Genomic DNA, 12,517 nt, shown 5'->3' on the forward strand with positions numbered 1-12,517 from the left:
GCCTTCCTGATATAGGTTGTGCAACAGGCGAGAGAAACAGCCCTCTGGAAATGCCCGTCTCTCCCGACTATGGGGAAAACGCAGGAGGATCATCTTAGACTGCACAGGTACCTGAGGTTGCTAAAGTTAGGTGAGGGGCATCCCACCTCCAGCCTTGGCACGTGCAATCCTCCAGCTGAAGCCTGAGAGGGTCTTTTTTAATGGTAATTACTTCTTCCACCCCCCCCCGCCTTTTTCTCTCTTTTCGGTGCACAGATCCCATGGCAGCTCTTTAATCCCCTTCCCCCTGGGAAACCCCGCCTCCTCACACCGCGCGGTCGGCCCGGGGTGGGGGGTGGTGCCGCCGAGGGGGCGCCCGGCGCCGGCGGGGCCCTGCGCGGCGGCGGAGCCCGATCCCGCTCCCGACGCCGATCCCGATGCCGGCTGGGCAGTGACGCCGCGGAGCCCCGCTGCCGCCGCCGGGCGCGGCGCGGCGCGGCCAATGAGCGGGGCCGGGGCGGGCTCGGGAGCGGGGCCGGCGGTACTTAGGCTCGCCGGAGGGGCCGGGCAGCCCACAGCAGAGCGGGGCGGCGCGGGCGGAGGAGCCGGGCGCGCAGCGGGGAGGACGGAGCTCACCTCCTCTGCGGCGCCCATGGGGACAGGACGACTTTAAAGGAGTTTGGGGGGGTTTCTGGCGCTGGGCGACCACGGGTACGGAGGACGGGGAGAGGGACCCCTCAGGCGGGGGGAGGCTGATCGCCTGCTCTTTGCCTGTGCCTTGCGGGGATCGGGCGGGCGGGCAGGGGTGTCAGCTCCGAGGCCGTGTCCTCCTCCAGCCGCCTTCCCGCATGCAGCGCTGCCCAGCGCGGCGCGGCTCGGCTCGGCTGCGCGCAGGAGGAGAGAAGAGATCGGGACCCTCCGGGCCAGCCCCTCCCCGCGCCCTGGGTGCCCTCTCCTCTTGCAGAGCGGGGAGCGGAGGCTCCCGGGGCAACTCCGTTCCTCCGCGCAGAGCTGGCCGGCGGCGAGGAGCCGCCTTCTCCCGCGGCGGTGGGAGCCGGGCGCTCCGGGACCGCGGGGCTCGGGCAGCCCCGCACGGCGCGGCCCGGCGAGCGCCGGGAGGACGGGGCTCTGCTCTGCCCTGCCCCGTACCCCGAGGGCAAGGGGAAGGAGTTTCTCCCTTGCACGGAGGAGGAGGGAAGGAGTGGGGGAGGGATGGGGGCTTAGGGCGGAATCGCTGAAATCTTTTGTATGTGCCTTGATTTTTTTTTTCTTTCTTTCTTTCCTTCTCTCCGTTTGCCTTCTCTTGTTCTCTGTGTCCCTGCCCACCCCACCCTTCCTTCAGATCCGGCGATTCCTGCCCTCGCCTCGCCCTGTCATTGATGGGAAATCAACTGGATCGCATCACCCACCTGAATTACAGCGAGCTGCCGACCGGGGACCCCTCGGGGATCGAGAAAGACGAGCTGCGCGTCGGGGTGGCTTACTTCTTTTCGGATGAGGAGGAGGACCTGGACGAGCGAGGCCAGCCAGACAAGTACAGCGTGAAGGGCTCCGGCAGCCCTGGCCAGGAGACGCCCACCCACCACCTCCACCACCAGCTGGTGCTGAACGAGACACAGTTCTCCGCTTTCCGCGGCCAGGAATGCATCTTCTCCAAGGTCAGCAGCGGCCCCCAGGCCGGGGACCTCAGCGTCTACTCGGTGTCAGCCCTGCCTGCCCTCTGCAAGCCGGGGGACCTGCTGGAGCTGCTCTACCTGGGGCCGTCGGAGCACCCGCCGCCGCACTGGGCGGTGTACGTGGGCAGCGGGCAGATCATCCACCTGCACCAGGGGCAGATCCGGCAGGACAGCTTGTACGAGGCGGCCGCGGGCAACGTGGGCCGGGTGGTGAATAGCTGGTACCGCTTTCGCCCGCTGGTGGCCGAGCTGGTGGTGCAAAACGCCTGCGGGCACCTGGGCTTGAAAAGCAACGAGATCTGCTGGACTAACTCCGAGAGCTTCGCCGCCTGGTGCCGCTTCGGGAAAAGGGAGTTCAAAGCCGGGGGGGAGCTGCAGGCTGCTGCCGGCACCCAGCACCAGCAGCAATACTATCTCAAGATCCACTTGGCGGAGAACAAGGTGCACACGGTGAGGTTCCACAGCCTGGAGGATCTAATACGCGAGAAGCGCAGGATCGATGCCAGTGGCAAACTGAGGGTGATCAAAGACCTGGCTATAGTGGATGGGAAAGAATAGAGGGTAGCAGGGGTACGCGGCTATACCTTCCTTCTGCCCTGCCCGGGGAGACCAGCCTTGCCACAGAGACAGGAGGCTGCACCCTCTTTCCGTGGGACGCGACTGGAAGCAGGATCCATGGCAACATTCCCAAAACCAGCATTCTGTACACCCGTAGCCAGTATTTTGTTTGGCTTTTAATAGCACTAATGCTGAAAGAGCAAGCGAGAGGAAGAAAAGAGGGGGGAGGTGCAGGAAGGCTGTTCTCGGAGTATGTGGACAAAGTCTCTCCTGTCGATCGATGTTGACCATTCTAGCAACACGCCAATAAAATTTCAAATTGAAATTTTTTTTAATTTTTATTTCATGGCTTTATCCCATGATAAGTTTTAAGCATCTGGGGCCATGGATGTGGATCTAGCTAAATGAGTTTCTAGCTAATATTTGCCTTGCAGCCAACCAAAAGCATCAGTCATACTTCTAACTGGGAGGGGAAGGGGGGAGTGGGGGGAGGTGGGAGGGTAATTGCCTGTTTGTTTTGTTTCTCAACACTGTTGCTTCAGCCTGTAGCTTCAATCCAAATTTTGTCCCAGCCAACTCTGGCAAGATATTAACAGGGGAAAGTGCTTTCACATTTCTAGTTGAAATCTACCACGTTTGAGATATTTGTTGTCTTTTGCTTTCTGTTTGCAGCTCTTTGCTGAATGTCATCATAATGCATACACCCTTTCCACCTCTTCCCTTCTCCCACTCTCCCTGCCCTTTCTTTTTTTTGGAAAAAAAGTTGGTGAGCAGCTGTTTTCCTGAAGCTAGATTCATTGGTTAAGGAAAGTGGTATATTTTGGAGAACAGTATACTTAGTGTTGCTCCTTAGAGATCCAGCCTCTAGTATTCATGCTTGAGCTGTGGATTTGTATCGCTGTAGTGATTCTCACTGCACCACTGCTTCAATACCTCTTCATGCACAGGTCAACCAAATCCTGCAAGAAACAAATAGGTTTCAATCTGCATGTTGCCTCCTTGAAACAGCAATTTATTGCATATTTACAGTTCTAATTAAAGAAAATAAGTGTAATGTGGCCAAGATCATCTTGCATTTCAAATTCCAAGCAACTAAAAATCCGGTTCGGTCTAAGTTTAGAAATCCACAGCTGCATTTAAAAGATGCCTTTTAATGTGATGTGAGCAATGCCTTGTCTGTGTTTCAGATCCTATTCACTCATTGCTTAATTCTAAGTTTTGAAGTTAAAGATCAGAGTGTTAAATATATACTTTAAAAAAATCTAAACAAATTAAGTATACTGGGACATTTCTAGAGCTGTCTTTTTTTTTTTAAATTATTATTCTGAGCTGCATACAACTTGTAATAAGCATTTTGTCTTTGCATGTTTCAGTACTGGAAAGAAAATGCATTTGTTTTTGTCCCCTCTTCCCACATCAATGTCAGATGGCAGAACAGAAATAATACCCCTCCTCTGTATATACAATACACTCCACCCCCTATCAATGTACTGTCTCCTGGCTCCTTTTTTTGTATTAAATGATATCATAAGCAACCCTGTTGCAACAGTAATTTCATTTCTACAAAGCGTTTGCCTCCCATAGCTGAAACTGTGAGGGTGGAGTGTACTTCATTATAATAAATGTGTCAGCATAAGTATCTTTTTTAAAAAAAAAAACAAAAACAAAAAACATACCAAACAACAAACCCACAAAAAATAAGAAAAACAACAAAACTGCACCCCTTCAGTGACAGTCATCTAACTGGCTTTATGTTTGCTGATACACTTGACAAAGTTATGTGGTAATAGGCTGTGTTACATTTATCCCCTCCCCTTAAGTACCTTAGTACAATATAGGGTAAAGATGTGAAAAATGTGAATTGTCATTACTGCCAAATTGCTACTGAAATAGGCTCAAATCACAACTTACCTTTCAATAAATGTGTTATGTTTTAGCTTTATATTTGCAATAGTTGCTGTCTGATAATGATAGCTTTTTCCATAACGTGAGCAGAGCCCTCTACATAGTATTTATGTGTATTAATTATTGTAGTGCATAGGATATCCTAAATTGCTAGAACTGATTTCCCTCTATTGCTTGGTGGGAGCACTGTGGGATTGCAGAAAGGCACTGGCTTCACACCCAAGGCACTTAGAAAAACCTAAAACTTAAGTAGTAGGAGAAAGAAGGGTGGGCAAAAGTAATTTATTTTAATTTCCCCTTATAAAACATATACATTAGAGAACTGAGGTTGGAAGAGGCAGGCAGAGTTATGTGAAGCGGGAATAAATAACAATGTTTGTGAAGACAGGAAGAATGAGGTAGAGTCGCATTGTGGTTTTTTTTATTTCCGGAATGCTTTTTTCTTCAAATACCTCTTAGATGATATGGGACTAGAGAGAGGATCCTTGTAAGAACAGCATTGCATGTCCTCACTAGTGAGAATTTTAAACATACCGGCTTTAAACTTTTCACTGTGATTTCTGAATACTCCATCACTCTATCTAAACAGCCATTTTCTCTCTGGGTTTTTTTTTTTTAATGATTTACTAACTTGTTTCACAAACATGACAATTTCATTGTTTTTCTTAGCTAGATGTAGAATTGTATTTTGTAGTATATAAAGGAAGTGATAGAAACTAAAGCTCTGTCAGAAGTCTTTGGCATCACTCCAAATTTGTACAGATAAAGGTAACAAAATTAAGGCCTTCATCCTTTGCATAAGGTCTGGAGCAGATGTATTGGAAATACTCACAGATGATATTAACCTAGGATATAGTATTGCTATGACTATGCTCAAGTAGCAGTCAGTTGTTAATAACAAAGGTACTCATACAGATCCTTTTGTTTTTTTTCACTTCTAGTCCAGAGTTACTGACAGCAATCTGATCCTGATTCATGGTCCATTGAAGTTAATGGAAAAGCTCTCGCTGACTTCAGTGAGCTTTGGATCAGATTTTATTGTTTAGGAGGTGGTTAAAATTTGTGGACTTTGAGAAGAAGTGAGATTTAAGATGGCATTTCAGAGACCAGAAGGGCCACCTTTCTGAGATGGGAGATAGTGGAAAAAGGCAATACTGTGAAAATAAGGGAAGAAAACAGACTAGTTCTGAAACAAGCAGTGTTAATCTGAGACGGCAGTAGGGAGATGGTGAAAAAGACTGAGTGAAAAGCCAATATAAAAAGTTGTTCAGTGCCTTGAAACAAGAAATGGAAGGCAGGGAGGCAGTCAGCTGCGAAAAAGGCAATGATGTGAATGACTGACAGGTAAAAAAATGTAATTGATTACACTCATCTTTCAGGATCAGTGACCTGCCTGAGTTAACATTTCCATTTCCAGCAGTAAAGATATTGACAAATTATATTATATCTGTGGAATCTGTTTACCTTCATCAGTCTAGCCACCTAGGGTAAATATTTATATCTCACTCATTGCTCTTGAAATACTGATTTGTAATACGGCAGCAATGTTAGGATACTTTGCACATCTTTCTTTTGTGTCACATTTCAAGCTTTCTGATAGCTATTTGGGTAGTTTTGTTGAATCTCGTTTGCTTGGATACGATTTGCTTTATCTTTTTGAAATGCGTTCTTTTGAATTACTTTGCAGCTGACATTTTATTAAAAATTCAATTCATATCCTCTTGAAACATAGAGAGCCTTTGTGAAATGTTTTACTGTCATGACCAAAATGTTTACTGGTTATTGGCCGTACATATAGGTAGAGGACTGTAAGGAGGGGTAGTTTAGTAGGTTTTGTCACTGTCAAATTTTGTTTCCATCTACATCTGATGTTTCCAGGTTACCTTGTTTTCATTTGTTAGGATTTTTTCCCCATCTCATTATGGTTATATAAAATGAAAAAACAAACAAACAAACAACAAGCCTCATATTGTATTTTTTAGGGCAATATGCTATTGATCCATATGTGGATTTCAGATTAAAAGCAGGGAATAACAAGATGTAGCCTTCAGGGTGTGACAAGAAACAGCCTCCAGTCTGTGCTAGAGCATGCACAGTCTTAATTATCCTGCCTCATTTCATTTTAGTCTACTTCATATTTAGGTAAGTGATGTGCAAAAATCTGTCAGAGTTTATAGACCTGTTTATGCGATGTGTTGAACTTCTGTAACTCCAACCAACATTGGCTGGAGTCGAGAGAACGCTGGATTTCACTCGAGACACGCGGCATCTTGTGGGAGCAGGTACCTCAGCACGCCCAGTTCCCAGCCTTCTGACTGCAGCTGCAGAAGTAATGGGCTGGAATAGCTACTGCTAGTTTTAAGGTTTAGTTATTTTCTATTAAAGATTTCTACTAGAATGGCTAACAGTGTTCTGTCCATAAATATACTTGGGTGTGACTAAAAAGTTGTATGTGTTGCTGCTTATGCTGTGCAAACAATGTGTTTTCTGCTTTATAACCCAGGAGAAAGGTGAAAGTCCCAGTCCCAAAGAATGAATCCAGAAACATGTAAGGAGGTGTGATTAGGCTGCCATGCTGAGGGCAGTTTCACTGCAGAATTAGTAGTCTAAAGGATAATAATACATGACTAGAGTGTGATCAAGTGCTGCTGTTAGTTCATGAGTGCCTGTGTTTCCATGGCAAGTCTGGAATTTATTTGCTTATTTTATTTTTATGAAATATTTGACTTCTCTGTGCTTTGAGTTCAAATTTGACATGTAAAACTGCCCTATGCTCATGGATCCTCTGACACAATGTTAGTTTAATCTGTCAGATTTTTTTACGGTTTTATTGTAAAGAAAATTAATGAATACTGGGATCAGATACTTTACTCAACTGCTTGTAAATCAAAAAGAAGGTAGTGTAGATATTGGGTTAGAAAAAGGCAATGAACTAAGAATTGTTTGTTACTTGGCATATCAGTGGATTTACTCCAGAGTATTTAGATATAATCTATACAGATATAAACTACCAGTGCTGTATTTTTTTAAAAAGTGGTTATGGCACTCTGCATTATCTCTTTTGCAAAATAACATTATCTTGTCTAAACAATACAAATCCCCTGTGAAGTTCTATTTTTTTTTCTATATTGAAATGCTACCATGCCTTTGAAATTAATAGTTACTTTAACCATATTTACTTTTGAGAAATAAACTAGAATTTATCTTACAGGATTTATAATTAAGCAGCTAGTAATACGCACTTTCATTTCTTAATGTTAAATATTTTGCATCAAGCACAAATGTATTCAGGTGGATCTGTCTAGAGGAATCACAGAACTTCCATTAGCAGAGGCCATTCAGATTGAGATTATGCTTTTATATGGTGATGGTGACACTTTTTCTCTTTTTTTTTTTTTTTTCCTATTTTTGTTTTTTTTATTTATGGGCTTTGGAGCATTTCTGATTCTGCAGATGATCCATGTATGTAAAACCACTTACCTCTTCAAGTGTTTGCAGGGTCAGGACCTTCAAAGTAAAGTAAGATCTGTCTTCATGTGGCATTTACCTTGGGCTAAAATCAAGGAATAGGATCCTAGCCAGGATCAAGACCTCAGCATCAACCTCCTATAGAATTCAGTGGAAGGCTCGTGTGTGATGGCTACCCGAAGGGCCTTAATTGCATATTCTTACTTGTACATATAGTAATCATCTATGCAAATTGGCATTTTCCTAGGTGAAATGGGTTAATGCTTTTTAAACATCCCTTTGACTTTCTCTTGTGTGGCTGTGTGGGTACATGTGTTGGGCACAAATAGAAAATTGGAGTTTAGTTTATGAGCTTGAGCCTCTGAAGTGCTGTAGAGCAAGTATCTCCAGCTATTTTGACCGGAACTCAGGTGGAGTTTGGAACCAATGTGAGTACAACAGAAAAGGGTGTGAGAATTTGCACTTAAGCTTCAGGCTGTTCAAGGAAGATGTTCAGAGCTAAGCTTGAAATTCTGTTCTTTCTTTCTCTTATCCAAGGTGCATGAGGGTGAATAATCATGCACACCTCGTACATAAAACCATTCACACTTTGGAGATCCATGCTACTGTCTAGGCAAAGTAGGGTAAGTAAAATATGCGGTGTCTCATCAGCCTTAAGTAGTAAATAATTTTTCACAGTTTAAACACTATCTGGATGCAGAGTGACATTAGCAATCTATTTTGAAAAGTCATGTTTTTGAGCTCATAATCTAGGCAGCATAATGCTTATAAATGGGAGACCTCAATAACCTTTCTTGGTTATTCTGATACAGTAGAGGTAAGAGCTTGCTCTCAGTTTGTGTAGGTAAAAGAGTAACTGATTTAAGAAAATTACCATGGGGTAGAATTTGAAAATAAATGAAACAATCAAACCCCAGATTTAGTTCTGACATGACACTATCACTTCTGTAGGTAAATAAACAGCAAATATTTAACAGCGTGAGTAAATACAGAGTGCTGCATTGTGACACTTCTTCACAGCAGAGTACTTTATGCCACAGAAGGAATATTCCTTGTATGTCGTTCAACATGAGTAAACATATCACAATCTGGTCTTAAAACAGATCTTTTTTTCCATATGTTCCTATTGTTTCCATATGCCCTTTCAGTCAGCTGAAAGCAATATAAAAACTGAGTCTAAAAAATATGCTAATTGTTTGTAAATATTTAAGCAGAAATTTATATGCATATTGATATATAACTAATAGATATACTTGTGTATAATATACATATGCATACCGTGTGTGTATATATTATGCATATGCATACCAGAAGTCTTGACTATTTTGTTAGTATTGGTAATAAATGGCAGTCATTTCAGTATGTATGTTATCTGTGCAACAGATGGATACCCAAGACTTCACTGACAGGATTTTAACACTAGTCAAATATTTGTTCTTTAGGGTATGCTACGGTCTTCTGATATCAAGAGAAGTCAGTTAAATATGTGGGATTTGACATATTGCTACTTACCAGAGGAAAAATATCAAGGAGCGCTACACTTTGCAATAATGAAGTACCCTTTTAGAATGAACTATGCTGCTACTGACTTGTGTATTTATAAATAAAAGAATGCTCCAGTGAAGTATCTATCCATCTTTCTCTTTGACGTATTTTAATGGATAGTGCCACAAAGGTTTTTTCATGATTTGAATGTTTTTTCCCTCACTGTAATATTTGGGAAACATAACACTGAAATAAGCTGTGTTCTGTCTTTCAAACATGCTAAACTATTGTTATATAGCTGTTCCTAAGTAAAGAGACGGCTGGCATTGATATTTCTTGAGTTATCTTATCTTTCTTTGAACTGATACATTTATTTGAAAATGGTAGGACTTTTCAAAGTACTTACTATTGACTTGACTCTTTCTCCATTGAAATCATTGGTGAACTTTCACCAAATTTATTTGGGCCACGCTTAGACTAACACTGACTGCTTGTAGAAATCTTATCTGATGGATACAGGGTTAAAATCAGCTCTGTCAAGACCTATGAGCACTTTGTGTGGACTGGATTTCTGAGAGTTATACTTCTGAGTCCTTGAGAGATGAAATTTCCTTTCAAGAACTAGAATAACCCAGTTATTCCATGTCCTCAGCCATAAAGTTTTTATCTCACCTGGTGAAAGATTACGGATCTTTTTGCCTATCCAAAAATCTTCCTTCCTATCAAACCACTTGTGTGTGACAGAGGCCCTTTTCCATGAACAAGACCATCACTAGAAATCACTGTTACAGAGACTGTCAACTGAATCCTTGCCCAGAGAATATTGTCATTTCCAGAGGTTGCGTAATAAAAAGAATTCGCTCACCTATCTTGCTAAAGTCCTTTAATAAAATGATTTTATTGAAATAAACAATAAATTGCTACTGAACAAGTATTTGTTCTGAACAATATAATATATAATATACTGAACAATACCAAACAAGTATTGCTACTGAACGTAGATCCAGTATAATAAATCATGAACCACCATAGCATTGCTGGTAATTAAAACATCTGTCTGAGCATCAGCAACATTTCTTACTTTTAAGAAACTTAGATTGCATCTTAAGCTACAACTTCATTGAACAGAAGTACCTTAGATGAATGCAAGGACCTGTTAATGTTTATCATAGAACTATATGATACAACTGTTTTTTTCCTAATATGACATAGCCCTGCTTTAGCTTTAAATTCAAACCTCATTACTTGGTGTGCCTGCCTACCTGACAGGCTTTCTGGATTAGTATTTCCAGCCTGTGCTGACTTTATACTATTGATTCTTCTGTTAGATATAATCAAAGGTCATGAATATTGAAAAGTTCACTTTAATTGACCAATTGACTCATTTTAATTATGGCAATATAAAAGAGTGTCAGGTGCTAGACCTCTACACAAAGGGTTGGTTAATATGCAGATTCATCCTGGCAGTAGTATTGCCTGGGTCCCATTAGCTCTAGCTGAGGACTGTAAAAGAGTTTCCTCCTTTTTTATCTCTCTTTCAACTTGAAGGAATAAGAGAAAAAGATTGGCAGAAGAAAAAGGTTCTAAAAGCAGTCATGCTCAGCATAAATCTTGGGCAATTCTTTTATATTTATGCTTTGTATACAGATAAACTCAGAAACATGCAGATAAAATTTTGCTGTGTTAGGAGCACCAATTATAGAAATGATACCCTTTAAATTTTGGCATGCTAGAAGCTTGCATGCGCATGCTGAATAAAGAGGATAATCTTTTGCTTTTCCATTTCACAGCATGCTAGCAACTTTTCTTAATCCATAGGAACCTAAAGTTAAGTTCACCGTCTGCTGATAATGCACCCCAAGAGCAATAGAAATGTCAAATGTTTGCATTCTGCAAGTGATAGCAGTACTGAAAACCTATCTTCAATTTCATTCTCCTGAAATCCTTAATCTCATACATACCTTTGAGCTTTTAATGACTTTCCTAAGAATAATGTCCAAGATAACGAGAATGGAAATAAAGCAGGAACATAAAATATCTGGGAAAGATTTTGTTTCATATTCAGCTATGGACTGTCATATATTTCCTATTTTCTTGAAATGGGAATAAAATTTGTATCGATATTTAGGGAGCAGTTCAGTTTGCAAGATTCATGAACCTTTTTTCAAAATCCAGATGTGCTTTGCTAAAACAAACAATGCTAAGGAAAAGGAAAATGTACCATTTTGAGTTTAACAGAGTTGATATATTGGCAGGAAAACTCAAGTTCTTTAACCGTTCCAAATCTTATATGAACTAGCTTCAGACTTAATAGCTCAAAAACATGAAACACTTAGTTTTACATTAGTTTTACTCTTAACGGCTCATGTTTTACAAATATGACTAGTCATTCATGGTGCTTCATTTTCTCAGTACTTCACTGAAGGCCTCCCAAACAGTTGTGGGTTTTTTTGCAAACATTGTCAAACTTCTGCCACCTGAAAATGAAGCTTCCAAGCAGATTGTAGTCAGAAACTAGACACTGAAGACAGTTTAAGTGGAGCTTGGAAAATATTACATATTTTAAAAAGCTTTCATAGCTGTAATGTAAATCCTACAAAACATAGAATTCGACGTTATATCCCACTGAACATTAAATATATTAGGATTTTTAAACATACATGTTAGCACTAGTGTATTAGATGTAAAAAAAGGTGGCTGCTAAGCAGTTTATCTTAAAATTGAACCCACTATATCTTGAATGTAAGATGTAGGGGTTGAAAAGGTATTCCTTAAATCTGATTTATGAGTTTCTTGGTGAAGTTTCCATTATCACCCAAATAAATGTGCCTATGCACATGAATGCTTGTGGGATCTCTGTTATTACTTCTGTTTGTGAGTATTTGCGTGTGACAATGGCTCTGTGTCATCACAGCTAACCATTACGAGGATACTGGCATCTCTATTATCTGTACATTGAGTGTGATCATTAACTGTTAGCCAGGAAGAAGGCAGTAGAAAAATCAATGAAACTTTGGTCAGAGGAAAAATAAACCGGGGTGATAGTAGTAGGAATGATCCTTCTGCAAATGACATTTTGTCCAATATATGAGTCGGGGAATGCATACCTGAGTAACGCAAATGCAACAGGGAATGGAGATTAAAAAAATCAATTCTAGGACTTACCAGTCACACAAAATAGTGTATTGGAGATGGCATGGTGGAGCACATAATGGTCCTTCCACTAGATCCTGTAGTATCATATCAGCCTGACAAACGGTCACCAATGAAATGGTGTTTAGAAATGTCCTTGCAATCCCCATGATATCAGTGTCATCAGGCAGTGTAAGTATAAAATGTGCAATAAAACCAATCAGCTCAGCTTCTTATCTCTTTCGGTTAGCTAAGAAGCACCACATTTACTTTAAGACCTTGGCGAAATACAACCTTTTGTTACATAAAGATGT

General features: G+C 41.8%; 1 protein-coding gene across 1 annotated transcript; it reads left to right on the forward strand.

The window, feature by feature from the left end:
• The first annotated feature begins 1,358 nt into the window (after positions 1 to 1,358).
• On the forward strand, positions 1,359 to 9,193 carry LRATD1 (LRAT domain containing 1). Its single transcript, XM_086608398.1, has 2 exons — positions 1,359 to 2,105; positions 9,029 to 9,193. Exons 1-2 carry the CDS (start codon positions 1,359 to 1,361, stop codon positions 9,191 to 9,193), a joined length of 912 nt encoding a protein of 303 aa, XP_086464524.1.
• The last annotated feature ends 3,324 nt before the right edge of the window (positions 9,194 to 12,517 follow it).

This window comes from Tauraco erythrolophus, chromosome 2 (genome assembly GCF_009769465.1).
Source record: "Tauraco erythrolophus isolate bTauEry1 chromosome 2, bTauEry1.pri, whole genome shotgun sequence".
Classification (NCBI taxonomy): Eukaryota; Metazoa; Chordata; class Aves; order Musophagiformes; family Musophagidae; genus Tauraco; species Tauraco erythrolophus.

What these genes read in the sequence shown, in the direction of transcription:
- LRATD1 (XM_086608398.1), top strand. Translation starts at nt 1,359, where the DNA reads ATGGGAAATCAACTGGATCGCATCACCCACCTGAATTACAGCGAGCTG. An exon ending in CGGAGAACAAGGTGCACACG is followed by an intron (nt 2,106 to 9,028) that starts GTGAGGTTCCAC and finishes TTTGTTCTTTAG; the next exon opens with GGTATGCTACGGTCTTCTGA.